This window comes from Gopherus evgoodei, chromosome 1 (genome assembly GCF_007399415.2).
Source record: "Gopherus evgoodei ecotype Sinaloan lineage chromosome 1, rGopEvg1_v1.p, whole genome shotgun sequence".
NCBI lineage: Eukaryota > Metazoa > Chordata > Testudines > Testudinidae > Gopherus > Gopherus evgoodei.
Window position 1 is genome coordinate 107780822 of NC_044322.1, and position 20404 is coordinate 107801225.

At 44.6% G+C, this 20404-nt stretch overlaps 1 protein-coding gene across 5 annotated transcripts in view; it reads left to right on the forward strand.

Moving 5' to 3' along the window:
- Positions 1-530: 530 nt before the first annotated feature.
- The window catches only part of NAXD (NAD(P)HX dehydratase), a 91057-nt gene continuing 71183 nt past the window's right edge, over positions 531-20404 (forward strand). Inside the window, exons 1-5 of one of the 5 annotated variants that reach the window (XM_030568599.1) lie at positions 531-641; positions 4412-4783; positions 8633-8783; positions 14269-14314; positions 15516-15604. In XM_030568599.1, coding sequence (XP_030424459.1) covers positions 575-641; positions 4412-4783; positions 8633-8783; positions 14269-14314; positions 15516-15604 — 725 coding nt within the window. In that variant the 5' untranslated portion in view covers positions 531-574. The other 4 variants (XM_030568589.1, XR_004001186.1, XM_030568562.1 and 1 more) reach the window with 4 other exon arrangements.

Below are 20404 nucleotides of genomic sequence, written 5' to 3' on the forward strand. Positions count from 1 at the left end.
CCGGTCGAGATAGGCCCGAGCAGCGGGCGGCAAAGCGGCCTCCACCTCCTGGAGTACGCGCCGGGGAGTGCGAGGTCTGGAGAGCCCCATGCGGTGAGCGAGCGTCAGGGGATCCAGCCAGCCTCCCCGGTCGTAGTCCAGGAGGTCTCCGACCCTGGTGGCTCCCGCCAGGACCAGCCTCCGGCGCACCGCGGGGGACTCCGCCACCTGCACACGAAGCTGGGGATTGTGTAGCAGGGGCTCCGCGAGGAGGTCGGCCCCCGCGGTGGCCGCCACGGACCTGGTCGCAGAGAACAGCTTCCAGGTCCGGAGGAGGTCCTGGTAGAAGACCGGCAGCCCGGAGAGGTCTCGCGGAAGACCTCTCGGATGGAGGTAAAAGAGCTGCCGGTCGTATGAGCCCAAGTGCAGCAAGGCAGTCTACTCTACCCTAGCCGGCAGCAGGCTCTGGCGTGTCTGTCAGGAGCTCGGCTAGAGCCGGGATTGGCTGCCGCTGGTGGGTGTGCCCCAGAGGAAGGCGTGGAACTCCGGGCCTGTGTGGGCAGCGCGCCGTGGCGCGGAGCCGGAAGCAGCGCTGATGAGTTGTGTCAGGCACTTGCCTGTGTGTTTGGCAGGAGGTGGTGTGAGCCCCGCTTGGTGGCTAGGTAAGAGGAGAGTGCAGAGCGGGAGCGTGCGGGGCCCGTTCCCAGGCCCCCTTCCGAGATGATTTGGGAAAGGGGCACTGTCACCACTTGTGTGCTTGCAGCACTGGCCTCGGCTGTAGTTACGATCTTCTGGCTGCAGTATGATGAAGGTATAAGCCCTCTCCACTGGGGGGCTCGCCAGTAGGGAGTGGGGGGGCCCGCAGCTTTGTGTGGGCGGCAGCTGCAGCCAGCCTAAGCGAATGGCGGAAGCTTTCCCAGCTCGACACAGGCCAGACAGGTGTGTGCTTGGCGTGTGTCGCTGGCTTTCTGAAAACGGCTGGACAAAGCAAACTGTCCTGTACCCAAGCAGGGTCTCTACTCGTCAGATAAACTGCCTGTTGGTTTGGGTTGCCCGGTGTTGATGCTCTTTAGGGCACCCCACCCTTCTGACTCCCCTGCGGGGTTTTACAGGCGCGGCGCGGAGGAATTAGAAAGAAAAGCGTGGGTGGGTGTTTTCCCAGAGCAGTGCCACGGAAAGCATTGGAAGAAGGAGCTCAGGAAGAGGGTTGTGCTTCCTGCTGTGAGACGCAGGGCCTTAGCTGAGAACAGCAATGAGTTGTAATTTGATTTCAGTCATGTCTTGCATCTACAACGCTCTGTACAAATATTAGCTAATGTTTAGGTCCAACCTGTACATTGTGCCTTCATCGTTTTATATAAAACCTAGTATACATGGAAATGTGTGTAATGATTATAAACTGTTCTATAGTCAATTGGACGGAGGCTTTCCCTTGCCATGTTCGCAATCCAGGGTTTCAACGTGACAGCGACAAAGTGAAACTCACTAGCATCCAAATAGGAGTGAGATGTAAATAGCAGGCAACGTTACGTGGGGGGAGCTATAGCGGGAAGCTTTATGTTTTTGGAGCTGGTGTTTGGTAAGAAGATATTGATGATTACTGAAGAGCTGTTTCGGTTGCTCAGGGCAGGAGCTGTTTCCTAACAAGGGGGTCCACATCACATTGGACCAGTTTTCAGCGTAGGGGCCTCGCTGTTTGCCTGTCGCCTAACATAATGACCTCTCCTAGTGTGTCTGGACAAAAAATAATACACCCAGGCGCAAAACTCCCACACCTGCCTTTTACCGTGAGGATGATGATGGACAAAACTAGCGAGTTCCCCGGGAGCATGACGCACGGGGAGTGGGATGTTTGCCAGGAGCTGCAGAGAGCAGGGCTGAGGGGACCGGCCACCGGGGCCGGTTGGTTGGTTAAGGAACCAGCCGCAGCCTGACTCGAGCGGCAGGTGCTGTCTGTGTGTCCGGTCCCCGCTGCATTGCCCGGGCCGGGCCTGGCCTGGCTGAGCGAGCTCGTAGCTCCGGCGCGTGCCCCGCTCCCAGCAGCCGCGGGCCGGCCCGGCTGAGCCCCGGCGTGCGGGGTGAGGTAGCGCGCGGCGCAGTGCGCGGTGACGCCGGGCGGGGGGGTCTGGGCGCAGAGCTGCTTGCGGCGCCCTGTGTGTGTGTGTGTGTGAGGGGGGAGGGCAGCGTGCGGGGCTCCGGCCGCGGCGGGCGGGGGCGCCGTGTGATGAGCAGCGAGCGGGGCCTAGCAGCCCAGCCAGCGTCCTTCTGGGGCCCGGGGAGCGGCCGCGCCCGGGTGACTGGCTGAGCGGGCGGCGCCCTGCGCCTGCGGGGCCGCGGCTCTGTCTACGGGGGAGACCCGGACCGGGCGGCGGCCGGAAAGTTTGTTTGTGCGCGGGGCGGCCCGGGCTGGGATGCGGGGCCCGGCGCTCGCTTCTCCGCCACTTGCCGCTGCGCCGCCGGGGCTGTAGGCGAGGCTGGGCGGGCGCTTCCCCCCCCCCCCCCTCCCCGGGTGCGCGGCCATTGCAGCGCCGGCCGGCCGGCCGAGGATGATCACCAACACGCGGGGCTTCCTGTGGTCCGACCTGGAGACGCGGGCGCTGCTGGAGATCTGGGGCGAGGCCGACGTGCAGTCGGCGCTGGACGGGAACTTTCGGAACAGCCATGTGTACCGGGACGTGGCCTGCCGCCTGGCCGAGCTGGGCTTCGAGCGCACCCCGGAGCAGTGCCGCATCCGCATCAAGGGCCTCAAGCGCCAGTACTACCAGGCCCGGGACGGGCTGAAGAAGAACGGGCACGCCCGCAAGATCTGCAAGTACTACGACGAGATGGACCGGATCCTCAGCTGCCGGGGCGGGCCGGACAGCGCGCCTGAGCCGCTGGCCCAGCCCGCCGACAGCGCCCAGCCCGCCGCCGGGCCGCCCACGCCGGGCACCCCCCACAACAGCCGCGAGCCCGACACCGAGCTCGACGAGGACGCCGAGCTCGAGTCCCCCCACGACCACTTCACTGAGGACTCGGGCGAGTGCTCGTCCTACGCCGAGCACCCCATCAAGGTGGAGTGCCCCCCGTTCGCCATCCCCGTGCCGCCCGCCGAGGGTGAGTACCCGCAGCCGGGCCGGGGAGCCCCACCCCGTATGCACGCCGGTAGGGGTATCCCTCCCCCCGTATTCACCCCCATATTCTCTGTACCCCCTATATAATAGACGTACTAGCGCCTCTAGCTAACGTGCTTCTAATCGCTTCTGCACTGGCCTCTTCCCTTCCAGACCCCTCTCATCCTCTTCAAGGGGAACTGGATTAAAACGTCTTTAGTCTCTTTAACCCCTTCCCTCCACTATGGAGTCCTATCTCCTCCATTTAATTTATCTTCTCCTTCCCTATCCCAGTGTTTCATCCCTTTGACTCTTCCCAGAACCAAAACAGGAGCTGAAAGGAATTATTGCAGTTAATGAAGCTCTTAAAAATACAAAGTAAATAGTTGCATTATGAGGAAGGGAGAATGAAAGTTCTGCTAGTTTTCATTCGTTTATCAATAGGAAACTAATCGGAAACTAATGTAGAGATAAGATAGGAGGTGTCAAACTGTTCTGGATAAAAACAGCAGCATCCTCATCACTCCTGCTATGTTTAAACTTTGCTATAGATGCTGTGCAGTTCTGTTTCACTGTATAACTATTATTTTTTAAAAATAGTTTTCTATGATAATAGGTAAAAACAAACAGAATGTTATCCTAACTATATCCTGTCCTTACTTGGCCAAAAACCTAAGTGGGCTTTTTCAGGAACTCGTATTTGATTCAGTTGTATAGTAGTACAGTTGCAGGGGGTGGGAAATATAGAAAGCAAGATAAAGCCTACCCCTTTCCCTGTTGCCCTTTGTACTCTGCACAAATGTTTTTTAAAGTCCAATCTTGTGCTGTGTGTATTTGTCTAAAACCTGAATCTGTCTTTGGAACTCTCAGAAGTTAGCCAATTGGTTGACATTTAACCAGTCTCCTTTTTATACATCAATCTCATCAAAGTGTTGTTTACACTAACATCTTTTTTGAAATGCAAATCTAAAACACCAGGCTGAAACTCAATTCTGATTAGTGTAATTACCTACAATACACAAATGAGGCTATACTGTTGAATTGCCTTCACAAACCTGTTTAAAAGATCAAAAAGCCTCTTCCTATTTTTGAAGTTTTAATACTACAGCAGTTAAAAGGTGTGCCTAGTTGATTTCATGTTATGTTTTGGATAAGCATGTATTCCCTGTTTTGGTATTCTTAAAATCATCAGAAATAATCATGCCTAATTTGTGAAACAAAATAATACCTTGATATGGCAAAAAAGATCTACATTTCACAAGGGGAACAGTTTTACTATTTACTCATTCCTTGTAGTATGTCTGGAAGATTTGAATATAATTTTATCTACTTTGTTTTAGGCTTTAAACAAATCAATGCTCAAACCAGTACACAACCACTCTCTCAACCCAAAAGATCAAAAAAACGTCATGCAAATTTAACACTGGATAAAATGATGGAAAAATTCCTACAACAAAGTGTGGATACAGAAGAGAAATTTTACAAATATGAAGAGCAGCGGCTTAAAATTGAGGACAAGCGCCGTGAAGCTGAGCATGCTCGAGAACTCCAGATGTTACAAATGTTGGGACAGATGTTGGCAGGCATTTCTTCCACAGTATCGCAAAGGTCACAGTCCATACCAACTAGTCCACCTCAAAGAGCAAATCACCGATCATATGGTGATAACTTTAATTATAATGCTATGACAACAGCACTTTCTCCACCAATAGGTACTTCATTCTATAGCATAAATAAGATCTAATATTATATTTAAAATATTTGCGTGATGGCTGGTGGTAATATCTGAAAATAAATGTCTAGCTTTGACTTATTTTCAATATTGTGATGAGTTTTTTGTCTGTAAATGGAATTAAAATGTCTTGCCATGCTGTTGTACTGATATATTAAAAAAAAATGCTCTAACAAATTCTAAATATTGACCGAACATTTTGGAAAAGGAGTCTAAGAACTGGTCAGTTCGTGTCACATTCAGATCTGTATAGAATGCAGTTATATATAATATGCAGTTGTATATAATATGTTATGGAGCTTAACCTTTACTGAAAATGATCTGGAAGCAAGTATGTGTCTTGCAGCAGAATAAAACAATAGTCTACATAAAATTGAAAAAAGAAATACAGATCTTAACATTTTTCAGTAATAATTTTGCTGTCAAGGCTTTCATCATACTTGAAAATGTTAATTCAAAGTAATGAATAAGATCTGGGAAAATAACCTGTATTGGGATTTTTAACAGTGGGTATGTCTGACATGTTTTGAACATGACGGCTGAAATCCTGGCCCTGCTGAAGTCAAAGGACGTTTTGCCATTCACTTCAGTAGGGCCTGGATTTCACTCTAGATCAGCGGTTCTCAAACTGTTGGTCGCGACCCCGTTTTAGTGGGGTCACCTCAGGGCTGGCTTAGACTTGCTGAGACCAGGGCTGAAGCTGAAGCCCGATCTCCACCACCTGGGGCGAAGCCTGAGGGCTTCTGCCCTGGGTGGCAAGGCTTAAATTATAGGCCCCCCTACCTGGGGCCAAAGCCCCTGAGCTTCAGTTTTGGCCCCCATACATGGGGCAGTGGGGTCTGGCTTTGCCCCCCCCCCCATCCTGGGTTCATGTAATAATTTTTGTTGTCAGAGTGGGGTCGCGGTGCAGTGAAGTTTGAGAATCCGTGCTCTAGATATTGAATTATGTGAAGGTATACTTTATGTACTGGCTAAGGGTCAGATCCTCAAATTGTAGTAGCTCGGTTCAGTGCTGTGGAGCTGTGACAGTTTACGCCTGCTTGAGGGTCTATCCTTCAAATACTTATATTTCTTGATAAAAATATCTTCAATCTTATTTTCCTCCTGGCCCAATTAATTTATGAATTTATCATGGTCTGGATTTTTCAGAATATCCTTAGAATTGGCATCTATGCAAAGTTGTTTTTTTGTTTTTGTTTTTCCCCTGTACAGAAGGCATGTGGACTAGAGTCTAATCAAGTATGCAGTGCATAGTAGTACAGACTTTTTTCAAGATTTGTCATTTATATTGACGATCTCTCTGTATGTTTACATAGAATGGACAGTAACAGTAATAGCATACCAATTGTTTTGTCAATGTTAACATCATAAGCCATATAGGCTTTGCTGTCTATAGCCCATCAGGTTGGAATGAACAGTTTTATTTTACTTTTTTGTTTTTAAAATCATATGTGGGTTCAGTATTCAATTGATGAGTAGTCTTAAAAAAAAATAGCGATAAGCAGAATTAGAAATAAAACTCTGTAAGCCAGTTTCTGGCTCTGGACAGGCTATCAGAACTTATAGTTTGAACATTTAAAGAACCAAATAAATGTAAGGCCCAGTCCTATGTTTCTCTGACCTCCAAACTTCTTTTTAAATTTAATGGAGTTGTGAATAAACAAGGAATGAATGTTCAGGCCTGTTAACTTAAACCATAACATACTTTCTTATTCTGTTGAATGGATATCTGGTCTGTAGTACTACTTTTTGATGTCATAATAGTTTTTCCAAGTGTTTGAGCAAGATTTTAATATTTAAATTAGAACCTGTATGGATACTACAGTTTATTTCTTACAAATAGTGGTTCTGCTTTTCAGTCTAACTTAGAAAACAGATACAGAAAACTACTTAAGCTCCTAAATCTTGAACCCAGTACACAGGGCCGTTGTTACCCATATGCAAAGTATGCAGCTGCATAGGGCACCATGAAATTTTGGAATACCACATTTCCTGGTGCCCTGCTTGCTGCTCCAGCCTCTGCTCCAGCTCTTCCCCAGGACCCCAACCCCTGCTCTGCTCTGCCCTGCCCTGCCCTGCCCTGCCCTGCCCCAGCCCCGCCCCCACTCTTCTGAGGGCTCCAGAAGCAGTTGGGTCTGCACTCACCGGTAAGTAGAGCGACCCGGTCCTAGCCTGCTCTGCTTCCCTGGCTCCCAGCAGCACCCCCTCACCCCATGTCTGGGAGGCAGGAGAGCAGAGCAGGCTGGAACCGGGTCACTCCACTTTCCACAGGAAGTGGCCAGCCCCCCTCCGCCCCATCCTCCACAGAAGCCTGGGGTCAGCCCCTCCCTGTGGAGGCCTGGGTGGGGCCCCACACAGCACCCCTGCGTAGGGCACCAAAATAGCTGGGGATGGCCTTGACAGTACATGTTTAGCCTTAATATTTGTTACTTTTAAAAGTGAATGCATTTTAGTCTGAAAGACATTCTATTACCTTTGAAAACCTGAAGCCAAGTTTTCTTATATATTCTTGTATAGTTGTAATTTTATACTGTAGCAAGAGAAACTCAGAATTGACTTCCAATCATGAGGGTGTGTGTTTTTGTTTTTGTTTTTTTACAGTTTATAATAAAATATGCTTTAAAAGTAATTTTTAAGGCAATATATATGTTAATGATTTAGGACCATAATTATTTGTATCTAAAGCAGAAGTGAAATCCAGTCTAGAGATCCTTTTTTTTTTTTTTTTTTTTTTTTGTGTTGTCTACTGTTCTCCCCTCATTATAGAGCAGGAGTCGGCAACCTCGGGCACACGGCTCACCAGAGTAAGAACCCTGGTGGGCTGGGCCAGTTTGTTTACCTGCCACATTGGTGGGTTCAGCGGACCGCGGCTCCCACTGGCTGCAGTTCACCGTCCCAGGCCAATGGGGGTGGCGGAAGCTGCGGCCAGTACATTCCTCGCCCACACTGCTTCCCCCAATGGCCTGAGATGACAAACCTCAGGCAGTGGGAGCCGTGGTCCAGTGAACCTGCAGATGTGGCAGGTAAACAAACTGACCTGGCCCGCCAGGGTGCTTAGCTTGGCGAGCCATGTGCCAAAGGTTGCCGACCCCTGTTATAGAGTCTCTGTTCTAGAAAAGCAAGGAAACTGAAGGTTTTTTTTAGCAGCCATGGCCCTGTAAGTAGGTTGTGAGGTGTATGGGATGCATATTTCTTGTAGATTTTATGGTAGAAAACTAGATAGTTTGTAAAATGTGTAATAATTTTAAGGGGGAAATACTGTCCTATTTCCAGAGCAGAGATGAGTTTTGTTATATTCTGCATTGTGACAATGATATTTTGGCCATGCTCCAAGAAGGTTAGTGTTTGATCCCAGTGGGAGTGGAATGCCTGTATTATAGAAGGATTTTCAAAACAAGAGATCAGCCAGGAATATTTATCATTATTGAACACTATAAAGTGATTTTTGCTACAATTTAGCTAGTCTGGTTTAATCTTAAATTCTGTAAAGGTTGGAGAAAAGGGTTTTCTGATAATGCACAGAGCTGATGTTTTCTTGTTTGTTACCAGAATATTTTCAGAGTTGTGTCCTAACTTTCTTCAGACATCTATTTTTCTACGTGTGGTGTTGGTTTGGCAAGGACAATTACTGAGTACAAGACTGAATAGTTTTATTAAAAGTAAAATTGGAGAGTTTGGGGGTTTTAATCATTCTGTACAACTACGTAACACCTCTGTTATAGAAATTGATCACACCAATACTTCTGAATGTTTCAAACTTCACTGAGGTTTCTATCAATTTAAAAAGACATTTCTGAAGTAATTTTTTTAATGTCTTTATCTTTTTCAGTTATCGAGAGAGCCTTTTCACTACACAAAACACATTCTATAAAGGATATGGAGAATATTTTTCAATTGGTGCGCAATGTTATTCCTCCTCTAACAGCAAAGAAGCATAAAGGTCAAGATGGACGGGTAGGCATCGTGGGAGGATGTCAAGAGTAAGTTAAACATAAATATATATGCTGTTGTTGATTAGAGATCTCAAGTACATGTTTTACTACTTTTAAAAAGCATTTACAGTGAAAATACTGTTTTTAAGGGATTGTGAACCCCATGTTTTCAAAGGCAGCTTTGCTTAGTCGATCATTAGGATCCGAATACATGTCCCCCTATGTCAGTGATGCAAGACTTAAGGGTTGGTAATTTCCTGGGGGAAAAACTAGTTTAAGACAGGGCTGGTAAATGCCAGTTTAAACTGAGAAACTGGAAGAATAAAATTATTAGAACATACTAATGAAGATTACTGGCAAATATCGAGCAATTTGATGATGATTTTGCAGTAACATGGTCCCTTTTAATTTCAGTTAAAATAAAACAAAAAAAACCCTCCACCTAAAACAGTATGCTAGTGCCATAGCTACCTCAAACAGAAACTGAAACGTCTGAATCTAGGGAATACCCCTCCTTTGCCATAGCAAACAGAAAAGGGTAATTCCCATATTCAGACATTTCATTTTCTGTTTGAGGTAAATTGCTAAACTAACTGTCTAGTCCAATACACTCTCTCTTAATTTGGCTAGCTGGGGTACAATTGCTGCAACTTGTACAGTGACTCAAGTCAAAGTATTTCAGCATGAGCAAAGGTGGCAGACCACTTGACCCAGTTCATGGCTATTTTGAGAAAGTTCATGGTGGTGTCAGAGAGTCTTAAAGGCAGAAATTGCAAAGAAAAAGTGACTGGGAAGGCAGACCATATGAGGAAACCTTTTGCAAAGTGCTGTGGAAAGAAGAAAGACACCGGATCCCCTTTGGCTAAATGCATGGATCAGCATTCACACTTCACTCCCTGTCAGTATCTGGCCCAACTCGGGGAAGCTAATGATCCAACCAGCAGACCAAATTTGGTGTTGAATCCTGGTCACGTGCCACCTGAGGCATGTTGCGCATATGCTAAATAGTAGAATTGGAATCAAACCCTGAGGATGAGTACTGATAATACCTACATTGCCATTGCCAACTACATCAAAAAACAGCCAGATCCAGGTTGGCTAAAGAAAACAAGGAGTAAGTATCATGGTTTTGACCCACAAATGGATATTTTAATAACAAAAACAGCTCCAAAACAGAAACAAAAATTAGACTTGAAAATTGCAGAATATTTTATGGCTATAATATTCCCTTCTCTTTTATTCAACATCCAACTTTTCAAGCAATGATTAGATGCCTAAGGCCAAGCTGCAAAGCATCCAGTTGAAAGCAGGTAGCAGGTGAACTGTTAAACACAAATACTGATGGCTTGACGATAGTAGCACACAATAAATTATATGGAAAAGCAAATGGTTGGAGTAATGTGTAGTGATCCAGTGATAGCTAACTGTATGCACGCTGGGAAAATTGTGGTTTATGTATCAGTGATTGTGAGCTAGGCACCTCTGTATTCACACCCTTCACACCACTGCAATGATTTTTGTACAGAGTATGCTTTGTGAGGTATCATTTGAAAACAAACAACAGGCTGGCCAATAATGTCATTGTACAATATATGTAACAAGGCTCTGTGTGAAACTATAGATACTCACTAATATTATGCTTTAAAGGCTGTGACTAAAAGGTGTTTAAACATGGCATGTCATGGGGAGTTGATAAACAGGTTTTCCTCAGACAAGAAAAGAGGCCAACACCTCAGAACAGGTGTGGCCAAATTCAGTGAGCTATTCATTTGTATGGAAGTTGCTGCAGGATGAGATAACGGGCATAGTAGCAACAGCCAGCAGGGAAGGATCCAGCTTGGAACCTTATCCTCCAAACCTCATGGCTCCTTTATTTGACATGAACTAATGAATTTTACCCGAGGGTACCCTTCAGAAGAATATGTTGCAAAGGTTCACTGAACTATAAAGAGAGGGGGAGTGAGCCCCTAAGGGATTGTTTGCCTTAAGGAGACAAAGAAACCAAGCAGTTTAATCTCTGTGATGTCCTGACCAGGTCATTTAGTAAAAAGCTGGAAAGAATACTGGATCAGAGGAAAATCATCTTTAACGACTATTGTACTAGATTTAAGTTTTGAATTTTTAGATGTTCACTTTTATTGTTATCATTTCTGACTTCATCTCTTGAATGCACTTAATCTGTGTATTTTTGATTAAATAAACTTGTTTTACTTTTATTCCAAATCAGCCTACTGCTATGTTTGACTTAAATTCATTATTAATTCCAGTTAAAGCAACAGTTTGCTGTGCTTTTATGATTTTAAAGGAGCAACAGACCGTATTACTTCCCTGAATGTTCCAGGACAGGGCTGGACATTTTCAGGGTAGATGGTTTAGGGATTGGGTGTGTGTTGGGGTCACTTGGCTAATAAAAACAAAGGCTGGTGGAGACCAGAGTTTGACCATAGTGTAGCAAGCAGGCTGCTGGAATCAGAGCTGATGAACCAGCGCTGCTTAACATACAGTCATTCAGTGCATGCTAGTATGCTGGTTGGGAGCGGACAGACAGGGAGCTACAGCATACAGAGCATTTTAAGGCATTCAGAGTTACAGGGCAAGTAATGACACAGCCTCTCACTGGTCTGGGTTAGATCTCAAAATGTGACAGAGGTTGAGACTGGAAGCAATAAGACTGGAAAGTGCTGTGCTACCGTGGCAAGAGAAGCCAAGGCATTGGTAAATGAATTGTATGTTTGTGGTGTAAAGAGCTACTTGACAGACAGTGTGGGGGAAAAGATGTAAAGAATGAGAAGTGATTTGGAAAAAATGACACTTTAGTTACATATTGATTTGCCTTAAATTGGCTAAATCTACTTGGACAAGACCTTGCACCAAGTGCTTTTATGAAACATGTAGTAGATTTACGGAAGTATTTGTGAATACTGGGGCCTGTTCAAAAAAATGCCAAGGATCTGTAGAATCCCAAATCCCCAGTGAGACACAATGGAACAGTCAAATAATGTGCTTAGAAACATAAAATAAAAATTGGCTGTGTTATATCAAGATAGTGAGTGATCATGAGGCAGAATTTGAAGATAGAGTGGTCAGTATAACTAATTATCAAGGGATTTACAAAGAAGCATAAGAACATGATCAGTCAATGGAAACCAGTTGCTGTGGCATTTGACACATTCCAAAGGAGTGCATTAACAGTTGCAGTTGTATGGTTGGATCTACTGAAGATCTTGCACTGAGCAAAGCAACAGCACAAGAGAGATTTCATGAAGCAATTACTCCTGTATGCATGTTCGCCAACCTAGTTTGGTCTTCATTTAAAATAAGCAGGAAAGAATTGTCAACTGAACAAGAAGAAATTGCCGGGCCGTGGTTGCTCAGTAAAAATCCTTACTTTCTGCCATATTCACTTGCATTTAATGTAGAAACTCCATATCCAAAATCAGTATTTTCATCTGCTTTGAAGGAAAAAGTTTCCCCTGTAGCATGGTGGAAAAACCTGAAGAATACTGATATTGCATCTGACGTCATAGAACTGGTGATGCAATTGCATCAGTGTTCACCAAGCATAGAACAAATCTTTTCAAACTTCGGATACATCGGTTCAAAATTGAGGCTCAGTTTGTACACTTCATCGAAGTTGGACTTGTGCTACAGAATGCTGTACAGCTAGATGGACCTGGAGTGGTAGTCTACAAGTCTGCATGCTTCTGATTGCTTAATGCTTCAAGCCTATAGCTCTGCATTATTGTCACTTTCACATAATCAACTGTTTTTTATTTTTATTTATGTAATATGGAACAGGTCCTAACTAACATGTATAACTTCCTTGAGAAAATACCAGACAAAATGTGTAGACATTCCCATGTTCAGTGCTATGATTACATATATTAGAATTACACCCACTTCAGTTTTTTACTTTTTTTTGCCAAACTTAAGCTAATAAATTCAGAAATTTAATTTAAGTAACCACAATTTGAGTGTAGCTAAAACTGAGTGTAAGGCGGTAAGCATTAATGAAACAGTTTTTATCATAGTCACTGTTTAAGGCATTTTCTAACTAGCTTTTCCAGGGGTAGTTAAAAACCACCTCTGGTAAATGTCGTGCCATTTCTGTTTTGGTTATACATGCAGTTGAAGTTTGGATTCCATTCCCCTCTACCTTCTTTCTTCTTTCCACCCTAATCTCTTACTTTAAATTACCTTCTACATTGTGTGAAAGGAGCTTATGGGAGAAACATTGAAAATAAAGTAACAAGGTGAAACATTTGCTGTAAACTGATCGTAGTTGTGATGCCCTCATAAAATTCCTGACTTACACCAACATTATGAACTACATCTTGGCTACCTGGTCATAGTCCTTGGTTTGGATTCAAGCTGCCTTTTGAGACTCTTATTATGCACCTTCTCAACACTTACCATGTGGCATATTTTTGCTAATAGTATCCTGATTTGAACTCTGGGGAACAGAAGACAGTGTACGTCAATTGAGGAGGGCACTGGACTGGAAGTTATAAGACCTAGCCTCTATTCCTGGTTAGGGACCACATGTCTTGAACCCTGGTCTTGAGGAGCTAGTAAGTTCCAACCTGTCACCCAGTGACCTAACAGTTTTTGGAATAGAAGCTGAACTCTGACAGAGGAGTCCAGTCCTGGGATCTGACTGACAGAATGGTGATGGGCCTGTTTGGTTCCGAGCCTCCATTTAAACCAAGCACAGGGACAGGAAGTTGTCCCTGCAGCTGGGTTTCCCGTATTTAGGACTGCTTCCCCTACAGTATCTGATCCTGCTGCTTATTTCCTGGTAACCTGACTCCTTCTGACACCTGACACTCAGTTTTGCTCTCAGGCCTGTCTTGAACTCTGACCTGCTCTGACCCCTAGGCAGGACTGCCAGTTCTCCCAGTCATGACACCCATTGTGATACTTTGGGTGAGTCATTTCACCTTACTGTGCCTCCGTTTAGAGATGGCCAAAATGGAGATATTACCTCTATTGTGAAGTGCTTGGAAATCTGCAGATTAAAAATACTACTTAAAGAGCTAAATACACTATTTGTTACAGTTAGGATTTCCCTATTGAATTACCCCGTCTCTCTAATTCACTTTTTGATTAGCCTACTAGAGCCCAAATTTGACCTGCCAAAGCATGTTCCAAGGTACTATATTTTATATGTGAGCTTTTTCTGAGTCTCTTTTCTGAATGGATTGAGTCTGTCTCTCTCGTGCTTATGTGAGTACTTTGAGGTGACTCTTATTTTAGCTTTTATTTGTGATGTAGTCCATGTAAATATCACACAAGTGAGAGTGAATGCATAGGGTGAAATGTCAGCCTCATTGAAGTCACTTGGAGTTTTGCTATTGACTTCAGTAGGGTCAGGCTTTCACCCATTCTTTATAAATAAGAACTACTTGAGTTTATTTATTTAACTTGCTCTTGAATTCGGTTCTTCATTGTAGCAGGGTGATCAACTGCTAACTTTCTTTTGATAACAATTGTGTGTGTCTGTTTCCTAACCTAGAAAATGTTTCATTTGTAGGTACACTGGGGCACCATATTTTGCTGCAATTTCAGCTCTAAAAGTGGTAGGTTTTTTACTGCTTTCGTGTGTAATGTATTTTTTATAACATAACTGGATTGTCTAGTGTCATATGTAAAAGGCTTGCATTGTACTGTGCATGGGATTTTAGTTCTACTAGAAATGTAACCTTATCTTTTTAATAATTTCTGAGTTCTAGAAGGTTCATATTCTTCTTAGTCGTAGAAGTTATCAGATTTGTAAAAGTCATTCTTTTTTTTTTCAGTAAGCAAAGTTTATTATTATTTAATTTAGGCAAGACCAAAAATAATAACCTGGGCTCTTCTGTGTTTAAAGTTGGACAGAGATGACTACTCGTATCCAACAAGATACTATGGCCATAATACAGCCATTTGATATGTGCAGGCAGTCTTACTGAACCTTACTGAATTCAGTGGGCCTATGCACAGGCATAACATTTCTCCTTAACAGAACAAACTTCAGGATCAGGACCTTAAATTGCTCAGGGTTTGGAAAATGTTAAATGATATTAATACACCAGAGGAGCCATTAGTAGGTTACTGTCTTCCTTTAGGTGTTTGTATCTTTTTAATTTGGTATTTCTTTCTACATCTGAAGTATTGGAAACTTCTTGTCCCTGGCTACCTAACCTACGTGTATATTATTTTTTGCTTTTTCCTACTTAAGGTCAAACTCAGAAATGCATGCAATTCAACCATAATAAATGAAATTGTGCCAGTTTATCTCTAGTCCAGATTTGGCTCATTGGATAAAAGACCTTAGGACTGGAAAAGAACTCATGGGTAATCTTGTTTATCCTGCGTGAACACAGCACAACACCGATTTATTTATTTTTTTTTTTGTCTGTGCTGTAACCCAGCCCTTACTTGGTTGTTTCCTTTTTGTCTTTCCTTACTGTGGGCCTAGGCCTATCATTCTTGTTCATGCATGAATGGAGAGGATTACTCCTGTGATAAAGGGTTTCAAGAGCTGACCCTAAACTTTCACTTATTTTGCCATAATCCTGTTCAATAAGCAAGTATTTCTGTAAGTTTTGCATTTTAGCATGGAAGTTAGATTTAAGAAATAAAGTAATTTCTCTCCAAATTATTGAATGACATGCTAGGCAAGATTGCTTTATTTAATAAGCCATAGGAGTTCATAGTTGTTCAATGAATAGCTATGTGAATAATTGTTTATGCACTACTAAGATTACAAATTGTAATTCTTCAAATTTTCTTTTTTAGGGTGCAGACTTATCCCATGTATTTTGTACCAAAGATGCAGCAGCTGTAATAAAGTCATATAGTCCAGAACTGATTGTTCATCCAGTGCTGTAAGTTTGACTTTTTGTTTCCTTTAAATGATCAAGTCAGGGATACTAGATTGAACATTTCAGTGTGACAGTTCATTGGTTTACATTATTTCTCTTCCTGAATCACAGGACAGGCGAATCAGAGGTTAAAAAAGTGATTATGTATTACGTATCTTCATTTAAGAGCATGTGGCGACTCTGACCTGTTAGAACCACTTTGTCAAAGCACAAATTAAAAAAGCAAAGATTATTCTTTCATCTTATTGCTGACATGTTTGTAATTGTGATGCATTAAATGAGAACAGTCACAAAATCCAGAACTGAGTATGGAACAAGTCAGCAGTTCAGAATCTTTTTTTAAAAGCCAAAATAAAACACTCGCGTCCCTAATTTCTTCCTTCTTGGTTCTGAATCGATTTTACTTTCTCACCACTGTGGACATAACACTATTCATGCTAAATTACTACACGAGAAACTGATTTTAATTTTTTATGATTTTCTTCTTAATCTAAACTTCTTAAATGTTTCGCCTTGTAGATAACAAATTTAGCCATTAAAGGTTAACTAGATGCACTATAAAATATCAAGGTCTGCTTATATCAGTTTGTGAGGGGTTAGTTGTTTGGTTTGTTTCAGTTGTTGTCCGGAATGTGTCGCTAACTGGGTATCTTACGGGAGACACTGTTTGGGTTAGGTATGAATGTACCAAATAAGAATTGAGATCTAGAGCCCTGTAAGCAAGGCCTACGGTAAGCTTGCAGTACAAATTGCACTGCATTGGTGTAAATTATGTCTACACACACTAAAGCCTTATCTAAACTAGAAAAAAAAGCGCTTTAAAAACAAGAGTCAAAACGTTTGATAAATGCTACTGTAGACAGGATTTAATACTTTAAAAAACATGTTAGCACCTTTTTTAAAGTGATCAACTCTAAAGGGAAGCCTGGGATTGACAGCTACCAGTTAGCACATTTTAAAGATATTAAACCTTTTCTGTGTGAAAATTTGCATTTGAAAATATGTTTAAAACAAGTAAGCAATCAGGGTTTTTTTGGGGGAGGGTTTTTGTTTTTTTTCCCAGCACATCTTTTTGTTTTCCTGGTGTAGACAAGGTAAAGCTATTTGCATTGCCCTGGTGCAACCACACTAATGTCTATAGTCCAGTAGCGAGATCCTCAACTGGTGTAAATTGCCACAGCTCCATTGAAGTCAGTGGAGCTATGACAGTTGGGCTAACCAATATGATTTTACATGGGAGGAGTTCATACATTGTACTGTTGACTACTTTGGTGAGAATGGAAAAGTATCATTAAAAAAAAAGACAACATGGTCAGAAAGGAGAGAATCATGAGCAAACAAGAGATTGCTGGATCTTAATGAAGTGACATATTCTCTCTCTAAATCTCTATTTGTGGAATTTCTACAGATTCTTTTTTCCACACAGATTTTAGTTCAGCATCTTCTGTAGAATAAAATTGTCAGTTTTAAAAAAAACAACAATTTTTTTTCCCCCTCTGGTTGCAAAGAGAATTTTTTGACGCTAATCCAATGCGCTGTCCTATTCTTTCTGTAAAATAAATAAACACTGTATAGGTGTGTGTGTGTGTGTGTGTGTGTGTGTGTGTGTGTGTGTGTGTGTGTGTGTGTGTGTGTGTGTGAGAACTTTCCCCATTCATCCAAATAGAACATTAGGTCTGAAGCCTGATCACTGTTTAAGTGTCAATATTGCTAATTTTTACACTTCAGACTGACTTAGCAGAAACGGTCAGCTAATATACTTATTCAGTATGATTGGATGTTGCTGGGAACATTATTTAAAATTGAATGAAATTTAAGATTTAAAAATGCAAACAACAATGTTCAGGATTGGTTTTCTAAAAATTTTTTCATCTCCCCATAAGACTTCTTGCCCATTCTCCTGCCTCCAAATGTGAGGTAATGGTTAAGGCTATGTTTTAGTCCCAGGTATTTTAATAAAAATCATGGCCAGGTCATGGGCAGTAAACAAAATGTCACGGCCCTGTGACCTTTCCATGACTTTTACTAAAAATACCTGTGACTAAATCTTACCTGCTGGGAGGGGAATGTGCCTGAAGACTGCTGCTCCTGGGCAGCGCCAGGGACCGGCTGCCAGAGTAGTGTTTGGCTCCGGGACTTCCCCAGCTGCTGGGCTGGCCCTGGGGTCAGCTGCACCTGCTGCTGCAGAATTCGCAGAGTCTGCACCCTTGAGCCCCTCCCATGCCCTATCCCCATGCCACAGCCCTGATCCCCCTCCTGTGACCTCCGTGAATGATTTGCAGCCTTAATAATGGTCTTTCCTCATAAATGTGGGCACTGTACATTTTTCACAGGTTCCCAAATTCTTGATTGAATGTTTTAAATCCAGTTTTGTCTGCATCAAACAGACTGCCCACGTTCACTTTTAAAGCCATTCAAGACTTAGTTACATCTTTTACATATCACCTCTTATGTGGTGTTGAGCAGGCAGCCCCTGCTTCTGCTTTTCCAGCAATGACAAAGCCTGTGCATCCGTTTTTCTCTCAACTATGAATGGGATGTTTATCTCTCATGCTTTATGAACAGGAGGAGCTCCCTGTAAAAGTTTGCAGAGCTATTGCATTGTCCTCCTTTGTACTCCTCATTAAAGGTCACCTTTGCTGTGATAACTGCACAGTGCATGACAGTGGCTAGGCAGCTGATGCTCTATTATCCTGCTTGTTATGCCAATCATTATCAGGGCCTTGTGTGTTCTGTGATTCTGTGTTGACTGATTTTTCTTTTGCAGAGTTTGACATTTTGCCAAACTGCTGAACAATGCCCCATTTTACTGCAGTCAGGAGTCTGACATCTTGTCACAACAGAGCAGAGAGACCTGACTGCAGCTTCCTCTTTTAGTACTGCTTTCACCTCAAGAGGGAGTGCATTACAATAAGTAGCACATTTTCTGCCCTGCTCTCTATAAAACTGGGAGCTGGAATGTGAGACGAAAGCTCTCTGGGCTCATCAGGATGGCCTTTGCCTGTCTTTTGAAGGTGTGGGTCAGAGGAGGTATGTGACAGTCAGAGGCTGAGCTGATGAGCCTTGAAAGCCAGGCAGACTTACTTGTGCCCAGGATTCAAAACGTGATGGGATGGGGGCAGAGGTGAAAGTAACTTACAGGACTTACCGGTACTGCGGGAGTCCTGAGGGGAGTGTGGCCTCATCCAGAAGAGGCGTGGCCTCTCAGATTTAAAGGCCCTGGGGCACCAGCTGTGGCTGGGAGACCCAGGTTCTTTAAATCAACCAGAGGCTCCCAGCTGAAGAGGTGGTCAGGAGCCCCCCCCGGGGCTCAGGGGCAAATTACAGATCCCAGGGCGCCGGGGGGAACCCCGAGCTTTGCAGGGCTGGGGCAGGGATTTAAAGGGCCCCAGAGCTCCTGCTGCTGAAGGGAGCCCAGAGCTTTTTAAATCCTGGCCCCAGCCCGGCTGCTGGAGCCACTGCCGGGATTCAAAGGGCTCTGGACTGCCCGCAGTGGTGGGGAGCTCTGAGCCCTTTTAAATCTCAGCCGTGGCCGGGATTTAAAGGGCTCAGAGCTCCCCGCCGCTGCGGGCAGCCCAGAGCCCTTTCAATCCCCTCTGTGGAAGTCGGTGCGGTCCAGTACGGCGTACTGGCTCTTGCCGGTATGCCGGACTGGACCAGACCGGCTTACTTTCACCTCTGGGTGGGGGTCTGAACAAAGTTTAGAGGGGGAGGATTGCAAGGGCACAGGGGCCAACCTGTTGAGCTGCAGGCGTTCATCCCTTCTGAGCTGCAAAGGATGCAAGGCTGAATTAGGGTAATTTGCAGTCCTGGGTGTACCACAACACCTAGTTTCATACCACAGCTCCAGCTGTCACTTGGACGGATGGTGATGTGTGCTCCCCTCCCAGTGAGGCAAGGGTAGCAGCATGAGGCCTGGGAAGGATAAAGCTTTACCTAGCAGCCATGTACTCCTTTTTCTCCCTACTACATCTCAGGAGTTGGGCAATAGTAGCTGTCTCTATAGGGAACCTAAACAGTCAGCCTTATCAGGAGTAATTTTCTCCTTTATCCAGGGATTCCATAAAATATACTGCTGCACCTTCTGAGAGGATTTGGCAAAGTAATGCAAAAAAATCAACAAGGTAACCTAATTAACATAGCTATTGAATTGAATAGCACATGCTGCAAAACTTGAGCCCATAGTGCAGCGAAGTACACGGGGCCCTGATCACAATCTCCCTCTTCACCCCCCTATCTCTCATCATATTAAACTTTTACGTCATCACATACTTACACTGTACCTTCTTGGGGTGGCCACTGTGTTGTCTTTATAGGCGTGTACAGTATCTAGTACAGAGGTGTGCAGACTGCAGCACGCAGGCCACATCTGTCCTGCCAGCCAATTTAATCTGGCCCTCGAGCTCCCGCTGGGGAGTGGGATCTGGGGCTTTCCCCACTCCCATGCTTGAGCTGGGGCGCAGGGTTGGGGGCTGCTCATTGCGTGCATGCCATAGCTCCGCACGGCTTCTGGAAGCAGTGACGTGTCCTTCCTCCCCCCCGCCCTGCTCCTATGTGTAGGGGTAGCCAGGGGGCTCTGCGCACTGCCCCTGCAGCTCCCATTGACTGGGAACTTGCCACTGCTTCCGGGAGCTGCTTGAGGTAAGCGCGCTCTGGAGCCTGCACCCCCGAGCCCTTCCCATACCCCAACCCGTGCCCCAGCCCTGATCCCCGTCCTGCCCTCCGAACCTCTTGGTACCAGTCCGGAGCATCCGCCTGCACGCCTCATCCTCAGCCCCACCCCAGAACCCACACCCCCAGCCG